At 36.0% G+C, this 19,702-nt stretch overlaps 3 protein-coding genes across 3 annotated transcripts; 2 read left to right on the top strand and 1 right to left on the bottom strand.

Moving 5' to 3' along the window:
• Positions 1-51: 51 nt before the first annotated feature.
• On the bottom strand, positions 52-5,338 carry tmx2 (thioredoxin-related transmembrane protein 2). The gene is made up of 8 exons (XM_015376147.1): positions 5,066-5,338; positions 4,884-4,944; positions 4,524-4,637; positions 3,160-3,236; positions 1,490-1,596; positions 844-909; positions 607-736; positions 52-485 (listed from the first exon to the last, which is right to left on the bottom strand). Exons 1-8 carry the CDS (start codon positions 5,252-5,254, stop codon positions 327-329), a joined length of 903 nt encoding a protein of 300 aa, XP_015231633.1. The 5' UTR covers positions 5,255-5,338; the 3' UTR covers positions 52-326.
• A 74-nt stretch (positions 5,339-5,412) lies between these two features.
• Positions 5,413-8,192, top strand: LOC107085677 (polyamine-modulated factor 1-like). The gene is made up of 5 exons (XM_015376149.1): positions 5,413-5,653; positions 6,545-6,650; positions 7,008-7,108; positions 7,495-7,690; positions 8,041-8,192. Exons 1-5 carry the CDS (start codon positions 5,454-5,456, stop codon positions 8,104-8,106), a joined length of 669 nt encoding a protein of 222 aa, XP_015231635.1. The 5' UTR covers positions 5,413-5,453; the 3' UTR covers positions 8,107-8,192.
• A 97-nt stretch (positions 8,193-8,289) lies between these two features.
• On the top strand, positions 8,290-14,780 carry med19 (mediator complex subunit 19). The gene is made up of 6 exons (XM_015376148.1): positions 8,290-8,636; positions 9,078-9,200; positions 12,288-12,421; positions 12,517-12,613; positions 12,696-12,790; positions 14,402-14,780. Exons 1-6 carry the CDS (start codon positions 8,417-8,419, stop codon positions 14,465-14,467), a joined length of 735 nt encoding a protein of 244 aa, XP_015231634.1. The 5' UTR covers positions 8,290-8,416; the 3' UTR covers positions 14,468-14,780.
• The last annotated feature ends 4,922 nt before the right edge of the window (positions 14,781-19,702 follow it).

Genomic DNA, 19,702 nt, shown 5'->3' with positions numbered 1-19,702 from the left:
TTTTTTTTTAATACAGTAATTTTATTTTGGTTTTGTAATCCGACACAAAAGTAAACAGGCAGTTTCACAAACACAGGTAGCAAACGTTGACATGCAACTATGAAATTATGCCGCCATTCTTTACAAAAACCCTAAAAAAACTTAAATAAATTAACATCCCTTTACTTTTGCTTGGTTTTGGTACAGTTACATGTGTTGCAATAAGACTTGCTCCATATTTCAGCTTTGTGGATTTTTTTTTTTGGACTGTCTGAGACTGAAAGAGCCATAATTGTCTGAATTTTAAACAAAATGCCACACAAAACTTGCTCTGATCCTGTATCTCCTCACTGGTCTTTCTTGCTTTCTGTTGGCTCTTCCACTCCATTGGATTCCTGATGAAGCTCTTCGCTGCCCTCTTCTGTCTGAGGATGGTTCTGCTTTTTGTTCAGCTTCTTGGATTTTTGGAAAAGCTCATTCAGGTTGAATTCTCGAATAATGTTCTCCTGGAGGGGAGAGTGAATGTTCTAGTTATAAAGCTGTTTCACTTTAGTGAGTTTAAAAAAAAAAAAAAAAAAGAATTAACACAGTAAAGATAATGTATTAGATAAAGCAGAACAGACAAACCTCATTAAAGGTCCAAGACACAGCTCTGCCCTTGTTGTCCACCATTGGACGTCTCATAACTTCCCGTCCTCCTTGAAAAAGCAGCAGAGATGGCAGCTGCTTAGCCAGAGGAGATGTGCTTACCTTGTACCTGTTTATTAAAAAAAAAAAAAAGAAGACCAAATCCCAGAATTCATATTGTAGCATTAAGTTGATAATTAAAAAATTTGAGTAAATACAAAAAAATAAATAAATCACCTTTGAGAAACCTCTCCATACCGACCAATGTCCACCTTCCCAAACCGGAGCCCAGCACAATTGTATCTAAAATAAACAAAAATAAAAACAAGGTAATTGACTTTCATTGGATAAAAGGTTCAACACCACATATCTAGAATGAAAAACCGCTATGCCTGCCTCCTTAATGGATTTCCTCTTAAGGTCAGGTGGTGTTTAATAATTAAAAAAAAAGAGACTTGATTGGCTGCATAAAGTCACACGACTATTTTAAAATATTTAAACTGTAAGGATGGAAGAAAAAGATACAAAATATAGATTCATGAACGAATCCATACTTGTGTTACAATAGGGAAGCTAAAGTGTCATTCATGATACATTTATACACCACCAAGAGGACATGTATGAGAAGCTGTGAGTATCAGCAGTACAGACCATGGAAGCTGCAGCTGGATCAAAACAAAAGATATTTTTATTTCAGTGTATTTCCTCTGCCTGCCTTAATATTTCTAATTGTAACCAAATGCTTTGTGAGCAAATCCACCTGCACTTAAAAGTTATTCAATTCAGAAGACTCAGCAATTTCTTTTACTGATCTATTTTCCTTCAAGACATTCAGAGAAATCTAGGTGGCTCTCAGACTCCAAATAAAGAACAAATCGCTCACTTCAGAGAAAGGTTGGCAAAGATGGGAGCGAAGGACTGGCAGTCAGAGGACCAGTTGGCGTAGAACTCAACAAGCCAGGTAATGCGACCATCCCTCTGCAGCTCCTCCTGATGATGACACAGATTTGGTACAAGAAGACCACCAAGGTCAAATGAAACACTTAAATAATGTTTTGCATTCAATCAATTCATTTTCACTGCTCTATTATTCAACGTTTAAACTAGAAATTGACATATACAGGTTTTTTAAGGCCTATGGAAATTATTTTGACTTTAACAGTTTAACTAATAGCTGATATTTTTGGGACCTAATAAAAATTACACGAGAACAAATGTTACAAACTGACATTGGTAGAAACTAGTTCAATTTACTTCAGTAACTTACTGAAAATATTAGGATTAGTTTTACAGCATTTTACTTTTACTTGAGTAAAAATATACAATAGGCCTCCTCTTAAAGGTATAGTGGAGGATGTTCTTTTTCCGGGTGGATCATCAAAATAAGCCGTCCTCCTAAATGTCAATCATTCTGGTGATATGTTCACTTACCAGTGGAAATCTTTTGGAAAGTAAGCTTGTATGAGTGATGCAAACAGCAACTTTAAACAGCGTGCACGAGGAAAAATGTGCTCGTGCACGCTCTTGCACGCGTTTAATAGGTGTTCTCTCTCAGGAGCGGGTACAGAGTTGTGTTTTTTTTTTAAGTGGAGAGGGCGGGTCTTTTCAAAAATTCATGAAAACCACACTTTTAATTAAAATTCCTGGATACTGCATTTTAGTTTCTTCACTTGAACCAAACAAGCTTGTGTTATACAAATATGCAAGAAATAGCGTTAAAATACAGTAAACAGTTTATGGTAATGTAACCTTTTCTTACAAGCTGTTGATTTTGTAGGTTTTATAAGTTGAATGTATTTTGAAGAGTATTCATTCCACCTAAATTTTAATTGTGTAATCACTGTGTCTTATTATTTTAAATATCACAATATGGATATCACTTAATATTTGGTACAGTTTCATATAATTTTGGAAAATATTCAATCAGTTGTTATGCTCATGGTAAGTACTGTAAATCATTTACTTAGTACTTGGGTATCATTTTTACCAAATACTTTTTTTTCTCTGGAGTACTTAATTTTTACTTGAGTTAAATATGGTGTACTGCTACTCTTAAGTACAATGTTTGGGTACTTTACCGACCTCTGGTTACAGAAATCTTAATTTAAACAAAACAACAAAAAATAATAATTGGCAACAAATCAAACTAAACACTGACAATGGACGGAGCGCTAATAAATGCACTTCACTTGGATCTTAAGACATGGCTGCTGAATGTATCCTCTCAGTCTCTAATCCCACTCCATCTTTTACGACAATTACCGTAAAGAAAAGTCAACAACAATAGATTCATAAATACCAATTAAAATGAACTACAATCTACTTTAAATCACTAAAACTACCAACTTTAAAGTGCAACTAGTTTAAATGTGGCTGTTGATTCAATTATATTAAAGAATTTAAAGGCGCTACCAACATATAAATAAAATGGTCAAACTGGGTAATTTATCCAATTCATTTCTACTACATCCCCCCAAACTATCGGCCAGTGGAGGCATTGCTTCACCTCTAGTATAAACATGATTTATTAGATTAAAAACAAGAAGAACTTACATCTATGGTTTTGTCGCTGAAGTACTTTATGTACTCTGGGCCCATGTAGAGAGGAGGCTTGCACGTCATGACAAATGCTACAGACAAAGAAGGAAATATAAAGAAAACAGATGTAAATACTAATTTGAGTATTAAAGGCAGACGCTTGAATTAATATTATTATTTTATATGAAATTCAAGATGATTCAAATAATACAAATGCAAGGACAATACATTTTTTGCATTAGTTGTTAGAGATGGGAAGTAATCAGGAAAGCCTGGAAGTAATAATATTAACAAACATTTAAAAGCAGTTTTCAAAAAACTCCCAGTGTTTAACACCTACTGCTACCCCAGGTAAAGATGTCTAACACTAAAGCTTCATAGATCCTCTCCCATACTTAAGATGATGCTTTAAAACAATCGTTTGTTTTATATCAAAGCTATCAGGAGGTTTTGTTGCAAAGAAATCTTGACTGGTGACTTATAGAATGCATAAGGTATATTTATAATATTAGGACAAAAAAAGCACTCTATTGAAGATAGAGTTTAAACCTTAATAGTTTTAATTTGTATGTTTATTAAATGTATGAAAGTACATTTCAGTAAATTTCCACTAAATGTAGTGAAAGACTTTTACACCTTGTTTTTAAAAAGAAGCGCTACCACAGGTCATTCATCCCTGCTGCCATCAGACTTTACAATGCTGCACTATAACTGCAATAAGGAATGTGCAATTACTATTTAATACCCTGTGCAATAATCCTGTTAAATAAGAAAACTCAGCTGTTATAGATATCTCATTGCCCCACTGTTGTCCTTAACGTGGTACCACTTTAACATACAATGCCAAATCCATATGTGTATACAATAAGTTACCTTAAATGTACATGTCACCTTAAATCTCTGCCTTATTGCTTTTTTTTTTTCTCAATCCACTGTTATATATATGTGGACGCACTGTATGTGTGTATATATATATATATCCCATGCACTTTTGTTTCTCCTTCTTATGACTATTGAGCCAATGGGACAAGTTAATTTCTCCATTGTGAGATCAATAAACTCAATAACTCTATCTTATCTTAATTATTATGAAACTAGAAAACCTATAGCTTAAGCTGCACAATTGGCTACTTGGTTGGTCAGTAGAACTGGATGAATTTGGGTTCCATTTCAACTAAGTTTCATTTTTTATTTATTTTTATGTTTTATTGATTACATTATCTTCCATAGTACAACTTTATGTGGATACTTTAGGAGCAGCAGAGAGAGCATGTGTTATTCTGTGGCTTTATGAATAAATTTCTCCAATGTGAGATCAATAAAGTTGAATTAAATACTGATTGCAGTGCTGATCTGTGGAACCCTAATGAATGACTGACCTACACACAGAGCAAGGTAGAGGATGCCCAGCCGAATGTCCAGCCTGAAGAAGAGGATTACATTGGCCACTTTGCTGAACATGAACAAGTTCCCTATGTGCTGCTCCAAGGTTACTGAAAAAGAAAAGAAGAATCATTAACTTAAGCATGTAGGGGAAAACCTTCAGACTTCTGAGCAAGGTCAAATGAGGGTGGGATTACTCTGCACCTATAATGTTTACACAATAAAGGCAGGATTTCAGGGAATGACTTCCTGGATGTGTCCTGCTCTCTTATCTAAACTATCAAACAACAATTAACTTTGTATTCACAGAACATTTCTATGTCACATTAAAGACAAACAATAATAGTTGGACTTACTGGCTCTTCTATTCTTCATCATCACTATTGCACTCAGAAACATCAGTATCTCAACTTCTCTCTGTAAAACATACAAACAAAAACACATTTATAAACAATCTTATTAATATTTAATAAGTTATTATCTTATCAGAGAGCAGCCCTGCATGCAGCACCACCCCCTCCTCTCCCAGCATGCTCACCCAGTCGAAGTCACAGGAGTTGCCGTCCTCCCGGTCGGTCGCCAGGTGCTCGCACAGTCCAGGAGTCTTTCTTACCACCAAGAAGGCGACGGTCATTAGAAACGACACGATATAGTAAGGTTTCAGTAGCCATTTGTAAATCTGAGGTAGATGATACAAAAGGGTGAGCACTCCCGTTATTAACCCCATGCTGTTAGAGGAGACAGTCCACCAGGACACACTACAGGGGTGAAATGAAAAGACAGCTGAGAAGCGTGGGTTACACTGCGCATGCGCGCACAGCACAACTCTTTTTTTTTTTTTTTTTTCTCTCGCGCTTTTTGGGTACAGCGGCTTGCCGTAGATTTGGCGGGTACTTCCGAAAAAACGTAAACAAAGCTCGGTGAAGATGGAGGAACACGACACCCCAGGAGAGACTGAAGATGGGAAGCAGAAAGAAAACGAGTCCACCGAGAAGCAGAGCGATACAGCAGGCGGTGGAGAAGCTTCTGGTAAAGCCGCGGAGGAGACGACTGCTCGGTACAACCGGCTGAAGCTGTTCGATAAAGTGATCCAGAAAAGCCTGAACAGGTTCATAGAGAATGCCAGGTAATATGTCAGAAAAACTGCTAAAGAAACAACATTTTAATTAGTTCGATCATGCTGTACTAAATGTTAGTAGTCTATGAAAATGAACTTTATTTAACCCTTTATAGGGCCCTCAGTTATTGGAATCAGGACAAGACCTTATGACCTTTGGAACATAAAAAAAATATGGATACTTTGATGGCAAAAATTTATGTCAATGTAATAAAAAGAAACGCCAACTTCCCGAATATATTAAGAAAAATGACAAAAGTGCTTCTATAAGAACTTCATGCAAAACACTGAGAGTGAAACAAACGCATAACTTTGGTACAACATAACCTTAGAGGCATTAATGCTGAAACTGAGACTTAAATTTTTTAGTATATAAATCTAAATATAATAGTTAACTAGAATTAGGAACTTTTTAATTTTTCACCTTTTTTTTTAACACATTTTTGGACTGTGGTAGGAAGCCGGAGTACCTGGAGAGAACCCATGCAGGCAGAGGGAGAACATGCAAACTCCATGGAGAAAGACCCGAGGCTGGGAATTGAACCCGAACCTTCTTACTGCAAGGCAGCAGTGCTACCCATTACCTTTTTTTTTTCCTAACTTGAGAAATGATAACGATGAACAATGCCATAAATGCCCACCTCTAAAGGTCTTAACTTAGCCTGGCCCTCTTTTTCACCAAAGCAAATTATCCTAAGATGGTCTTGGAAAAAAATAATCAGTTTTCTTCAGATTTGTTTTTCTAAAGATTTATGACCTGAAAAAAAAAAGCAATAAACACAACAATACTTTGGTTTCCATAACTGCATGTCTTTTTTTGTTCACAAAGATGAAGCAGAAAAATTACAAATCAGCTGTAAACGAGGCAAAAACAACAGGGCTGACACATCTCTCTTACAGTTTTAAGGTATTTTCCAGCAAGTTCCGTCCGCTGTACAAGGAGAACGTTAAGAGGATGGAAGAAATTCACAATCAGTTTACAGTGGTGCTGCAGAAATCTATACAGGTGAGAAGCACAATATGTAACGCATGTAAAGTTCAATGCCTTTTTAATTGTTTACATTTGCAGACAGCATTGGAAATGGTTGTTTACTGGTGTATTTTTTATTATTTACAGGCTGTGTGATTAATTATTCAACTAAAGTTTTAGCAAAAGTTTTGTGGTTTTGATCTTGGACTGAAAGAATGGTTTGTGAAACAAATTGTGTCATGATTTAGTATAAACTGGGGTCTCTGTGCTTCATTTGATGCTGTCCTCTAGCAGGAGACTGAAGAAGAAGCCCTTATAGTGAATAAGGAACATCAGTAACATTGTGTCAGAGTTAAATACTAAATTCTCAATTATTTCTCTCCTCAAATCAAGGAGGACATCATAAAATTAATGGAAGAAGGCAAGATTGAGAGCAAATTTCAAGAACTGGACAAGCTTGAAAATGAGGCAAAGGACAACCCTGAACCTGCATGGTCAGTAGAAATCTATACTTTCAAAAAACTTTCTCATTCTCACCATTTTTTGTAAGTAAAAGAGCTAATTAATGGCTTTATAATCATGCCCAGGTGCTGGTGTTTTTTTCTTCTTCTATTTTATCACTATTATTTGTTCACTTAAGAAAAGTGAGTGCAGAATATTAAGATGTCTTCTGGAACCGCTGACTTAGTTCTCTTTTGCCTTTATAAGGAAACAGTTACTGGTTAAATATTAAACTTGGTAGTATTTGGAGATTTAAATTAATCATACCGAAATAAAAAAAAATGAGCAAGCTCTTTTATAAAAAGACAAACTATTTTTCTTTTAAAAATTATCAAAGCTGTAAGATTTTTGGTCTCCCTTTTTTTATAATTTCTCTAAGGCGGCCCAGTGGAGTTCCTGAACAGGACTTCTGCAGCTTTTTGATGCCATACTATCAGAAGCAAAAAGCTTATATGAAGCTTGAGCTGAAGAAAATTCAAGCTGAAAACGCCGCGCTGGCAGAGAGGGTTCGAGCAGGGAGAGAGAAGATTGCTCAGACTGAGCAATGCATTTCAACGGATGTGGATGAGTGGAATGTAAGGAATAAGACAAAGCAATTTGTATCATACTTTAAAGATTTACAGGCTGCAGCTTTAATAAGTCTAATGTCTCTGGGGGCTTAAATTAGACATTGATCGCTAAATGTTCTTTTCCAGGCCAATACCTATTATCTTGACATCAGTATAGCAGATCCATGCATTGGTTAATTTTAAAGAATTAACTTTTAGTTTATTAGGCAAAGATGTTTGAGGCAAAAATAAAAAAATAAACACATTTTTAAAGATTTAAATATTTTTGTGAATTAAAAAAAATATTAAATGGTCAAAAGTTAAAATCCAAATTGATTGATTAATGGTTCTTTTTTGTTTGTTTTTGTAATTTTCAGGCAAAAGTGATCGACTTTGAAAGAGTGACCTCTTCCCTTAACCCTGTTGATTTTTTTGATGAGTGATTTTTTTTTTTTTAACACAGCAAACTGTTTAAATGTAAATATTTGTTTACTCAACTATTATGTTAAAAATAAATAAACAAATACAGTTTATTATGTTTGTGGGTCTTTTTTATGTTTGCACATGGTATTACGGTATTGGGCGTGTTTATTTTCGGTATTACGGTACATTAGTCATGAAAATAAAGCCACAAAGAAGAGAAGGAAGCCAATTGACGCACGTATGGATAGCCGCTAACCCTAAGTTAGACTAGAAAATATCGGCTTTTTCTTTCTTTAAATGCGTTTTGTGTATTACTATTGATTGATAAATATGACAGAAATGTATTCCACTCTGTTTGGGCCAAATGAAGCCCAGGGACCGCCGGGGTCTTCGTCTTTAGGTTTTGGAGCCGGAAAACCACCGCCACCCATCCCGCAGAATCAGGTCTCTATGCCGGGGCAGATTCCACCACAGCTCGTGGATGAAGGGCCTGCTCTGCGAAAGTCCGGAGTCATGAACGAACATTTCTATTTACTGCGAGAGCTTCCTGGTACAGTTCCATTATTACACGACCCGGATACATTGGGTGATATTTGTATTCAAAACATAAAAATATAACGTGTTATTGGCTAATAAACACTTTGAAAACTATCGTGCTAACAATGCTAACTACACAGTTGAAGCTAACTTATTAGCCAATCTTTTGTCATAAGGACAGTTTCTTTTTGTACATTTTGTACATTTATACTTTCTCATATAATCTTAAATTTAAACGATTTGGTTTAATAGACTATATCGTTTTGCTTTTTCCTAATAAAGACCAGAGTGAATGTGCTTCCTTGTAGCATCAACAGTCCTGGTTCACATAAATGTTACAGAATATGTCAAATAACTTTATCATAAATATATATATATATATATATATATATATATATATATATATATATATATTCGTGAGGAAACCTTTGCTGACATAAATTTGTGTCTTTAGTTGGAAACGAATTAACAGGCAACACAAACCTCATCACACACTACAACCTGGAACATGCCTACAATAAGTTCTGTGGGAAGAAAGTGAAGGAAAAGCTCAGCAACTTTCTGCCCGAGTTACCAGGTAAGTTGAGCAACTACACTGTCATTACATTTATTTTCAAAACTTGCATAAGCCACTGCTAGATTGAGATATATTCGTCTCAAAACTTGAGCAGCCTCTTGCCTTTAAGCTGTTTTTAAATCTCAACTTGGTTTAGTGAAAAAAGCTTAAAGATTATGGTGATTGCATTGAGTTTCTTCAACTTCGAAGATTTGTCCAGTCCAGATTCAATTATCATAGAATGGTTGTAATTAGGAATCCTAAGTTGAGCCATTGAAAGGGTCGCTATATTAGTGAGACACCTTTGCACATTATGAGTATCAGCAGAGTTTTATAAGGAAAATACTTTCTTATAGCAATAAGAGATTTGATACAGCTCAATAAAAGCTAATTTGATGTGTATCTGTTCAAACACGTTTTCAGGAAATGTATATCAGAGTAACTTCAAAATGGGGCTGTGATGAATACGGCTTACAGTGACTCCAATCTGTCAATCGGCTCCTCCTAAAAAACTGAGAGGTTGTTGGATCTAAAAGTGGCACAGAGATGCAAAGTTACTTAGTAGCCTTATATTATGCTGGACAGTCTAAACAGAGGTCAGTAGGATTTCCGAACACACATACCCTCCCTCCACGTTCCTCCACTGGCAATGCTCTCCATCAGTACCAAGGGAGGGTCTCAGATTGTTAAGAGCTGGAACATCTAGAATTGCCGGTAACCTGCCATAACTAAGATTGATATTTGTAGTAAATTTTTTTGTTCTGTGCAGTATGCATTTGTAAAGGCCCCTATGGAAAGCGTTTGCAAATGGGAGGGACATTCAGTGCAATTCTTCAAGTTGATTGGGTTAATTAATTAACACATTCCTCCCATGTTGGGCTTTTAGCCAATCGCAGTGGCAGCTGTGAGGTATCACATTCTTAATCTGTTTAACAACTAACAAAGTTAACTGATAAACCAAAGTCTTATTAAATCTGGTCGGGAGGAAAATGCAAACATCTTTCCCAAACACAAAGACAAAAATCTTTTCCTTTTGCTTGTTTTTGTTGGTCTGAAACATATCTGTGTCAAGGTTAACACAACTGTTGTCTTCTGGCAAAAATGTTTTTGGTAGTTTGTGAGTTCACAAATCTTGCGACAGTTCATCTTACTTGCAAGGTAACCAAGGCTGCATGCCTTTACAAAGCCAAATAGACACATTTTATTGCCTACGTCTTGTTCACCTGATTAATCATGACTTTTTTTTTTTTTTTTTTTTGGTCTTTTCACTTTGAGGACAAAAATGTATTTTTATTCTCATCAGCTCAGCTGAATGCACAGTTTTGACCTGAATAGAGGATTTCTTAGGGTTTAAATCTGGCTAATAATATTTCTTGATATGTTGGGTGGTTTTATATAAATATGTGATTCAGTTTCATGCTTTAAGTAAAAATTGCTCAAACTCATGGAAAAACATCACAGCACTACCTTTACACCTTGGCTCTCTGGGTCAGTTTGTGATGCCAGTGGCCACAAACAAAGATTTTAAAAAGGACAGCTATCTTAACTCTGACAGCCAGATAAAAGCTGTTGTCAAATCGATCGTTGTTCAGCTGCGGCAGCTTGCCAAAATAAAGTTCATGCTGTGCAAACCACAATTTGAGACAGTGACCAACACATTTTTGAAAACTCCTCTTACTGTAATGCCCTTAATTTGGTGTTGGCATCTTCAGTTGCCCATCTGAGGACCGTTCAAAATGCTGTTGCACAAATTTTAACTGGGACATGTAAGGTTGAACATATCTCCCCAGTTTAAATTTCACTTGACTGGCTGCTGGTTAATTTTGAAATTCTTTTATTTTGTTATAAGTCTTAAAGTGGCCTTGCCCCACCATATATCTCTGATCTCCTATATCCTGATGTACTGCTTTGTTCTCCTTGATCAACCTGATCAGGCAGGCAGACTCCCTCTTTGATTATTGCAGTCTCATATTTCCTGGCATTCAATGCCCAAAAGTACATTGGTGTTGGTTGATTTAAATGTTTTCTCTTTTATTTTCTATATTGTTTTTACTTATTTATTTATATATATTTTTGATTAATCCTATGGTAATTCTGCTTTTTTTTTGCAACACTTTGTTCCTGTTGTTTTTTAAATTTCTATATAATTAAAAGTGGATTGGATTGATCTATGATCCACAAAAAGTCGATCTGTTGGAGGTCTGTAAACTCAAATTTCTAAAATATCATGTCTCAAAGTGAAACTATTTTCACTGTTTGCACGGTACCTCCATGGAACCCCACCTCAGTCAAAAAATAAAAACAGTGGTGCCACACAGTGTTTTGTGGATGTCCATTTCGCTTGTAATTTCCCTCAATGTTTCATATGTTACAGCACCACCAACAGGTCTGGCGCTCTTGTGGAGACACACACAGGAAAAGTTTCTGAAATAATAAGCATTTTGTTTTATGTGAAAGTAACAAACTGTTGATATTTGATTTGGATGTTATTTGAGCTAGGGATACATAGTATAAAGATGGTCACTATGGCTGTATTGTTAATTATCAGTGAGCTTTATAATTTAGCTACTGTTGCCTAAACAGATCCGATCTAATAGACCAATTATTATTGCAGTGCACAGGACAAACTCTTGGAATATAAAAGCCTACTACATTCCACTTAGATTGCACAAACCAACATTGGGACAGCCTTAAACTCAATGCTTTTTGTAGGGTTTTTTTTTTTTGCTCTTACTGAACATAAAAAAAAAAAAAAAAAACTTGTAGTGGTTGAGTGAGAATAATTGAGTAAATTTGTGCCACAAATACAGAAATAAATCCAGTTTTGTCACAGAGGCTCTGTCCATTTCATGTAAATGGACATAGCAATTACATATATTGGCTGAAAGCATACCTGCAGCCACACTTATCCAGCTTAGGCTGCTCTGACCCGTGCTGCAGAAGCATTGATAAGGCAGCTCACACTGAATCGCTGAATTACTGTTAAGTAATCTCTAGATAAAGAACTTAATTGCTTAAAATAATGTATATTTTACTCTTAGCAGTTTCTTGTCACTGACCAAAAATGGACCCCAGAGTTTCGACAGTTATTTGTCTCGTTTGTTGCAGGTATGATTGACTGTCCGGGTACTCAGGACGGCAGCTCGTTACGCTCCCTGATCGATAAGCCTCCAGTGTGTGGGAACTCCTTCAGCCCGCTGACTGGTGCTTCGCTCACAGGCTTCAGACTACACACAGGACCGGTAATATTTCAGTATTCTGTTCCTTCTGCTAGCATCTTTAACAGATCAGTTAACATTATTATGCATTGTAAACTAATCCATGCACATTTTCCCAGCTCCCAGAACAGTACAGACTGATGCACATACAGCCTCCAAAGAAGAAAAGCAAACACAAACACAAGCACCACAGACCACAGGACCCTTTACCTCAAGGTATGACAAATGAAAAGTTTAAATTACAATGAGTGTGACTGGTCTGCAGAACACTTACCGAGCTGCTTCTTCAATGTTTCAGAAACTCCCTCAGACTCTGATCCCAAGAAGAAGAAGAAAAAAAGGGATGATGATCCGGATCGAAAGAAAAAGAAGAAAGACAAGAAAAAGAAGAAGGTGAGAATAATCTTTTAATACCAACATGGTGATTTTCTTTTTCTCTATGTATAAAATTAATACTTTTTTTATAACCTCATATTGGGCTTTAAACATTCAGTAAACGTTGTCAGCCTACAGAATTAAAGGCCTCATTACTACACTTTGGGCATAGCAGTAACTTTTATTATTGTTGATCTAAAAGTGGCTGAAAGTATTTGAGCCTTTCTTTTCTCCCTTTAGTTAGTGTGCCTAACCTCTGTCAGACAGACTGCAATTTAATTTACTTGGAACTTTCTAGCATTTAAAATTAAATCTAAATGGGATAATTATTGTTTTCTTACTGTTTTCCTTTCCTGTCGGATAAATATAGAAGTAGTTCTGAAGGCGTTCATGTTGTGAGTGACAATTTTATGCCAGCTGTACTTTTTTGAAATTATTTTTATTTATGTCTTATTCTTTCCTGATTGAGAGCAAATTAAACAAGACAAACAGAGAAAAGCACATCCAGCACTTTTTTGTACTTACTTTGGTACTTTTTTGGTACCTAAGAGACAGTTGCATATAAATAAATGTTTCTTTTTTTATTTTAAACTGTTGTACAGTACCTCTCCTAAAAAATATTTTATTCCAGCATCTTTTAGAAGAAAATCATTAATATATTTTCTTATGTAATAAATCCTAGTAGTATTAACTCACCAAACAGATTTCACTTTGGCCATTTCTTTCCATCCCTCTTTGATATTTTTTTGTTTTTTTTGGCCACTCGATTTTCCACCTCTTGTTTATCAGAACAAAGTAAACTACACATTTATTTTTAGAATGGTTCAGGGCAGAATGCAGAGGGATGTTCATTTCCTCCATTTTTTTTTTTTCTGGTGTAGGCATAAGTACAAAAATTATTCTGAGAGCTTCTACTCTGAATAAAAAGTGATGCACGTTCACAGATGTTACAATCGTATAATTTGATTTTCGAGCCTTACAACCAGTCCTTGCAGAATACTATTTTTCGTTTTAAGCCAATCACATTTCAATCTGATCAAGGGATTTTACACATATCAACAGCTTTTTTGTTGCACCGGCTTTATATTTATGGTCTTCTGTTGTTTAGAATTTGCTTTAAATTTTCCATTTCTAAACTTCCAATATAAATAGTTAAACATGATAATGATAAATGTTTGACTTTATTGTGAAATTCAATGATCAAGTTTTTTAATTTATTCAAGGTTAAACCCAGAGTTAATTGAAAGATTAAATGTATTGTAGTTCCTGGGACTCCATAAACGATGAAGTCTTGGTTGCTAAATTCAAAGCCCCACTCTCTTCATGCTGAGGCCAACCAGTAAAATAAAATCATGATTTATTAAAGCATGCCACCATGAAATCATTACATTGTGAAGTAGTTTAAGCAGCTTATCTTAACAAATGTTTCTATTAACATGTTAAATTGACTTTGAGGATGCTATTTTTATTATTTTAGTTTTTGATTATTCAGCATTTGCATGATTATAGGCAAACCAACTTCTTTATTTTATCTGTTGTGTGAACGATGCCCTAATCTGAATATAGATTCAAAATATAAACCTGTTGTGTTAATACATAAACCAGACTTGATTTTTTCCTCTAATCCAGAACCGCCACAGTCCAGACCACCCCGGCCTCGCTGGATCCCAACCCAGCAGCAACAGCCTCAGATAAACGGAGGCCCCCTGTGTGCGTCTGACTGTTTGAATGTGTGATTTTTGTAAGCGTGTGTTTTACAGGTTATGTATTATAAAAAAAGTATGCTTAATGAGATGAATGGCTGTATTGTGTGGGTGTGTGTGTGTGTGTGCAATGAGTAAACAGATGGGATGGATTAAAATGCTAAGATGTTACAGTTAAGTGTAAAAAAACAAGCTGTGTGAATGAACTGAGCAGCCATTGTTTGTGTATTACTTTCATTTGTTTTTCTTTTGACCATAATGCCAAACTCAAATAAAATTTGATTATCAAGTTTGTTTCATTACAAGTCTGGATCTTTATTATTCAATGACATATACAACACATTTGGAATTTGACATATATCAAATAAAGCACATTTTTGGTAATTCACCTTAGTTGTGTGAAGAAATTACAACCTGAACCTTAGTGATACAGATGGACAAACTGTAGAGGCAAATCTTTAAAGCTGAGATGTTTCTGCATATAGGTCACATGTAGCCACAAAGTTCTGCTTACATCAGAATTCATGAATAAAATTGAAGTTTCAGTTTGTTGTCATGAGGTCCGTTGCTGTTATTGTTGAAACTGTACATTTATGAAAGATGGCTTTGGTTCATAGAGGAACCTATTTGGTAGAGGCATTATTGTTGCTTAAACCTCTTCTGCCATGAAGGTAACAGGAAAAAAAGCACAATATCGAAAACTTTCTATAGAAAAAAAAAAAAAAAGCAGACATGCATCAAAAAATTACCTTTCAATTGATTTCAAACTGTTTTTATGTAATACAAAGATTTTGTTTTCATTTAAGATTTCTTTTCTCCTGCTGGCTGACACACAACACAATCTAAAACTTTTTATTTTAAAATCAGATGTGAAATCACATCAGGGAGAAAAAGCACCGCCAGCATCTCTAAAACCTTAAGTTATCATACTGTACACACCCACATACTGTAAAACAAGCTGAAAATGTTAGAAAAAAGTAACAAATCGCACCTCAGTTCTATTTACATTTGCTTGCTAAGTCAATACAAGACCAATAAAATAAAAGCTGAATACACATTAAATCATCCAAGCTTTTTATAACAAGCCATCTACATATTATTCCCTTCTTAATGCTACTGAAGCTAAAGTATAAAATATACTCTGGTATCCGCATTTTATACACAAACTAGTTCATTTATGTGCAGAAAGCGAAAAATGAAAACTTTTAAAATTATTCAGACACTGTAACAATCACCCGTCAGTCACATTTTCCTATACAGAATTATTCCTTTATGTATTTATATGAAATTACAGAAATGTTTGGGTTTCAGTATTCTTAATAAAATGTGTGTTGCCAAAGTTAAAAATTAGGTTTTACAAATGATATATATATATAAATAATGGAAAGTTATAGAAGTAAAGATTTTCTGTTGATCAAGCTGGGGCAAGAAAAATGGAGGTAGATGTAATATCTCAACATCCAACCATTTCTGTGTAAAAACTTACAGATGGGCTCAGATATAGGCGAATACTCCAAATCTTCTTCATATGCATCATGAGTCTGCTAGTTTAATCGGCGCATTTTCTATATCAGGGCCCCCTTTCATAACCTGACAACAGCCAGATGCATGTCTCGCTCCGCCCAGCTCCACTCACATAGAGCTGGGCGGAGCGAGACATGCATCTGGCTGTTGTCAGGTTACCCCTTTCATGCATGTCTTTAATGTATCCTTTATGGTGCTGAAGCAGAAATGCATTTAAAAACATGTGTCAAACTAAAGTCCTCCAGGGCCCGTGTCCTCCAAATTTTATCTGTTAGCTTGACTGCAAGCTGAGGACGGTACCAGGGACATATCTACAATTTGCATGACTTGGGTTTGACACCTCTGAAATACTCAGCGCAGAAGTACTTGCGGACTCCGGTTTGGAACTACTGGTCTAAAAAAAATCATGAATTGATCACATTCCATGTTTTCTTTGGTAATACAGTAGAAAAAGCACATCTTAATATACATATTAAAAAATTGATAAGCTCTTGTAACTGTGCTAGAAACCTCAAATTTTTTCTTTGGTGTCAGCGGGTTAGTACTGATTGTCAGGAGAGCACTTCAAGTAAGATGATGTCCACAGTTTGACCTTTGCCCCCCTTGATCTTAAGGTTTAGGTTTAAAAACAGACTGATTTTACTGAAGGATCTAAATCAAAATAAATAAAACAGCAACAAAAGCTGATGACACATTTCTCCACATTAAAAAAAGTCTGACTGAACAAAAAAGCTTTGTGATGCGGTTTGGGACAGAGAACCAGAGATAACTAACAGAAAAAAACAACAACAAATTATTATTATGAAAACAAAACACTAAAAACACTTTTGTGAATGAGAAGAAAGCTGAGGGCTGTTTCACAAAACCAAGATTCCCTGGCTTAATTACACCTCGATTCAGTTTCGCAAAAGCAGCAACACATATGTTACCATGGTGATTTAATCTACAGATAGCCTGCTTCAGACCGGGCTAACAGCCGAGCTTAGTTAATCCTGGTGTGTTAGGTTTTTGTTTTAACCAGCTTACGTTAAAGAACCACTAATAAATACTATTTACCGTAGTCATCTACTACTATTTGGCATTAGAGGATAGAATCACATCTATGCTTCCTCCAGAGAAGTATGAACTGCCTCAATGTGGGATTCTTCAACATTTAAAAGGTAACATGAGTTAGGCAACACATCATAAAATAAACTTAAGAAAAGGCAGACTGCTGCTTTTTACTTTTTGATATGGTGCGGGACTGTGCACACATTAAGATATAATGCCATAATGTGCAATAATGTGAACAGAAAATCCCAACATTCAGGTACTGTATGGTTAGGCCTCCTTTCAACTATACAAATTGATTCGGTGCATCAAACTACCTGAACACATCTAGCAGCTTCAGCGATGCCGACTGCATTTACAGCAACATGGAGCTATGGTGGGCTGATTCAGTCCATGACTCCAGAACCTGTCTCTCTCTTCTAAAACAGTCCTTCCTTTGTTCAAACTAAAGGGCCAACCTTTCTGCTGCTGTGAATCACAAGGATGGCGGACCACACCCTGCTCCAGACACATAAGCCCTTTTTTAACACATAAAATAAATTAAGAGGATCAAATATGTGTGTGGGAACCTTCTAAGTTATTAGTTTATCCAGATGCAAATAGATTTTATATTAAATCTTGACCTACTGTCAGGTCCTATTTGGTCCAGTCATATTGGTTCTGTATGAACACTGAACTGATAGGATTTGTAACAAAAAAAAATATTTTTCTGCTGCCTGATAGTTTTTTTTGTTGCCAGATTTCCTTCTTGGTGTAGCTGGGATTAGATCCCTTGTCCTCCCAATACATTTAAAGGTTTAATCCTCTACTCAGCAGAGCGACTGGTGGATCAGTTTGCTGCATCAATTAATCTGTGATCAACATCATGTTTCTTTTTTTTTTTTTAAAGAAAGCTGCAGTTGTACATGTATTTAACTTAAACCTGGCTTAACAGACCCAGTATTGTTGCACCTGGCTTGGCATTTGTGAAGCAGATAAAACCAGGATGTGCTGCTCCCTCTGGCTTTATATATTGTCTTGCATTTCTTAATTCTGCTTTTGAGAAACAGTCCTCTGGTGATCATTCTGAATCCCAATACTGAAACATATCCCCCTATTTACAGTCCTGCTAATGCCCCGGCCAGCAGTCTTCAACTCAAATCCTGGAGTGCTGCTGTCCTGCCTGTTTTAGATGTACCCCATTGCCCTACACACCTGAATGAATTTTCTAAACCACTGATTTATATATAGCTCTGATGATGAGCTCATCTTGTAGTCAGGTGTACTTAAGCAGAGAAGCATCTAAAAGTTGCAGCACGCCGGGCCTTCGAAGACTGGATTTGGCCCCCAATGGTCTAAGCCTCTGTTGCAGCGCTGCCGTTGGTGTGCGGCTTGAAACCGTTTGTTTCGCTGGCCTTGAGAGCCTGCATCTCCTGAGTGGCAGGTTGGCCAACTCTAGCCTTATATTCCCTCAGCAGGTTCCTGCGGTGGAAAAATAGATAACCTGGCAGCAAGAAGCCAGTGAATGAGACGATGAGCAGGCCCAAGTTGATCTGAAACACAGAAGGAGGACAGACTAAGCTGATAGCAAAACCAGGCATCTGAAATAGAGAGCTGTAGTAATATTTATGGGAAATCTGAATCTTTATAAAATGTGCATAATTACAATCAGCAAAACAACCTGGAATGCTTACATGTATCTTTTTCAATTGTCGCCATCAGAAATGATCATCAATAAGTAATAACTAACGATATCTTATAGGATTATCGCATCTGTATGTTAAAATGTTTTTGAACATCCCAGAAAGTGCAATATTATAGGTCAGGCTTCTGTCACTTTAGTGAAATGAGCTCTAGCAGATAGACAGGAGCAGAGCTGTTCGAGTTTGGATGAGGAAACTGGATATGCTTGTACAACTTGGACAATGATGAACAAAACAGGATATTTTATTCAGAAAGAAAGTTTTATTCAAGTTTTTGATGTTAATTGATTCTTTTCTCTTATATTACTTGGCAGCCTCAACATGGATGAACCTGAATTGACAGCAAACATCCATGCATTAAAAAACTTACAAGGAGTTTGATTCTCTTTCCAAAGCAGTCATACCGTACGGCTGGATAAAGGGACCGTAAATGTCATCATTTTCAGCTCCAACTTCCACTAACCATAACATCTTCTGATTTTTATCATCTGCTTGAGGAAATTAGTGCAAACAAATGCCAAGATCTGCTAGATCCAAAGGAGGGAAATGGCTGACACACTGAGAGCTGGTGTCCTGCAGAGTCCAGAAGTTTATCTGCTTCAACACCTGACCTAAACAATTAGCTATTTGGCAAAGCTTTTTGGAGAAAAACTAGATTCTAATGAGCCATTTTAGCAATTTGATTCGGTTGTGTAGAGCCAGAGACGCATCTAACAGATTGAAGTTGGAGACTTTTGCCTTGATAAAGGGGTGTTAAACAACCATTTATTGTTGGGATTCCCCAACTTTTTGATGTTTTCCTGGTCCAACACCTTAATGAATTCAATGGCTAATTACTGGGCCTCTGCAGAGCTTAAAGACATGCTGTCTATGGATGTAGGGTGCGTTGGAGAGCAGATCTCTAATTTCCAGTTAATATTATGTTGATATTATTTAAAATTTTTTTTACATTTTGTTTGTTCAAATTACTG

The sequence above is a fragment of the Cyprinodon variegatus genome, unplaced genomic scaffold (genome assembly GCF_000732505.1).
Source record: "Cyprinodon variegatus isolate N-32 unplaced genomic scaffold, C_variegatus-1.0 Scaffold130, whole genome shotgun sequence".
Classification (NCBI taxonomy): Eukaryota; Metazoa; Chordata; class Actinopteri; order Cyprinodontiformes; family Cyprinodontidae; genus Cyprinodon; species Cyprinodon variegatus.
Note: the sequence above shows the minus strand (reverse complement) of the source record. Positions and strands in the feature narration are given on the sequence as shown.

Excerpts from the sequence above, each read along its gene's own strand:
- tmx2 (XM_015376147.1), bottom strand. The coding sequence starts at position 5,254 with ATGGGGTTAATAACGGGAGTGCTCACCCTTTTGTATCATCTACCTCAG. Across the intron at positions 910-1,489 it reads TTTGCCAACCTTTCTCTGAA|ATACAATTGTGCTGGGCTCC; the intron begins GTGAGCGATTTG and ends TGTTTATTTTAG. Across the intron at positions 737-843 it reads TATGGAGAGGTTTCTCAAAG|GTACAAGGTAAGCACATCTC; the intron begins GTGATTTATTTA and ends TTTAATAAACAG.
- LOC107085677 (XM_015376149.1), top strand. The coding sequence starts at position 5,454 with ATGGAGGAACACGACACCCCAGGAGAGACTGAAGATGGGAAGCAGAAA. Across the intron at positions 7,109-7,494 it reads GACAACCCTGAACCTGCATG|GCGGCCCAGTGGAGTTCCTG; the intron begins GTCAGTAGAAAT and ends AATTTCTCTAAG. Across the intron at positions 7,691-8,040 it reads CGGATGTGGATGAGTGGAAT|GCAAAAGTGATCGACTTTGA; the intron begins GTAAGGAATAAG and ends TGTAATTTTCAG.
- med19 (XM_015376148.1), top strand. The coding sequence starts at position 8,417 with ATGACAGAAATGTATTCCACTCTGTTTGGGCCAAATGAAGCCCAGGGA. Across the intron at positions 8,637-9,077 it reads TTTACTGCGAGAGCTTCCTG|TTGGAAACGAATTAACAGGC; the intron begins GTACAGTTCCAT and ends TTGTGTCTTTAG. Across the intron at positions 9,201-12,287 it reads CTTTCTGCCCGAGTTACCAG|GTATGATTGACTGTCCGGGT; the intron begins GTAAGTTGAGCA and ends CGTTTGTTGCAG.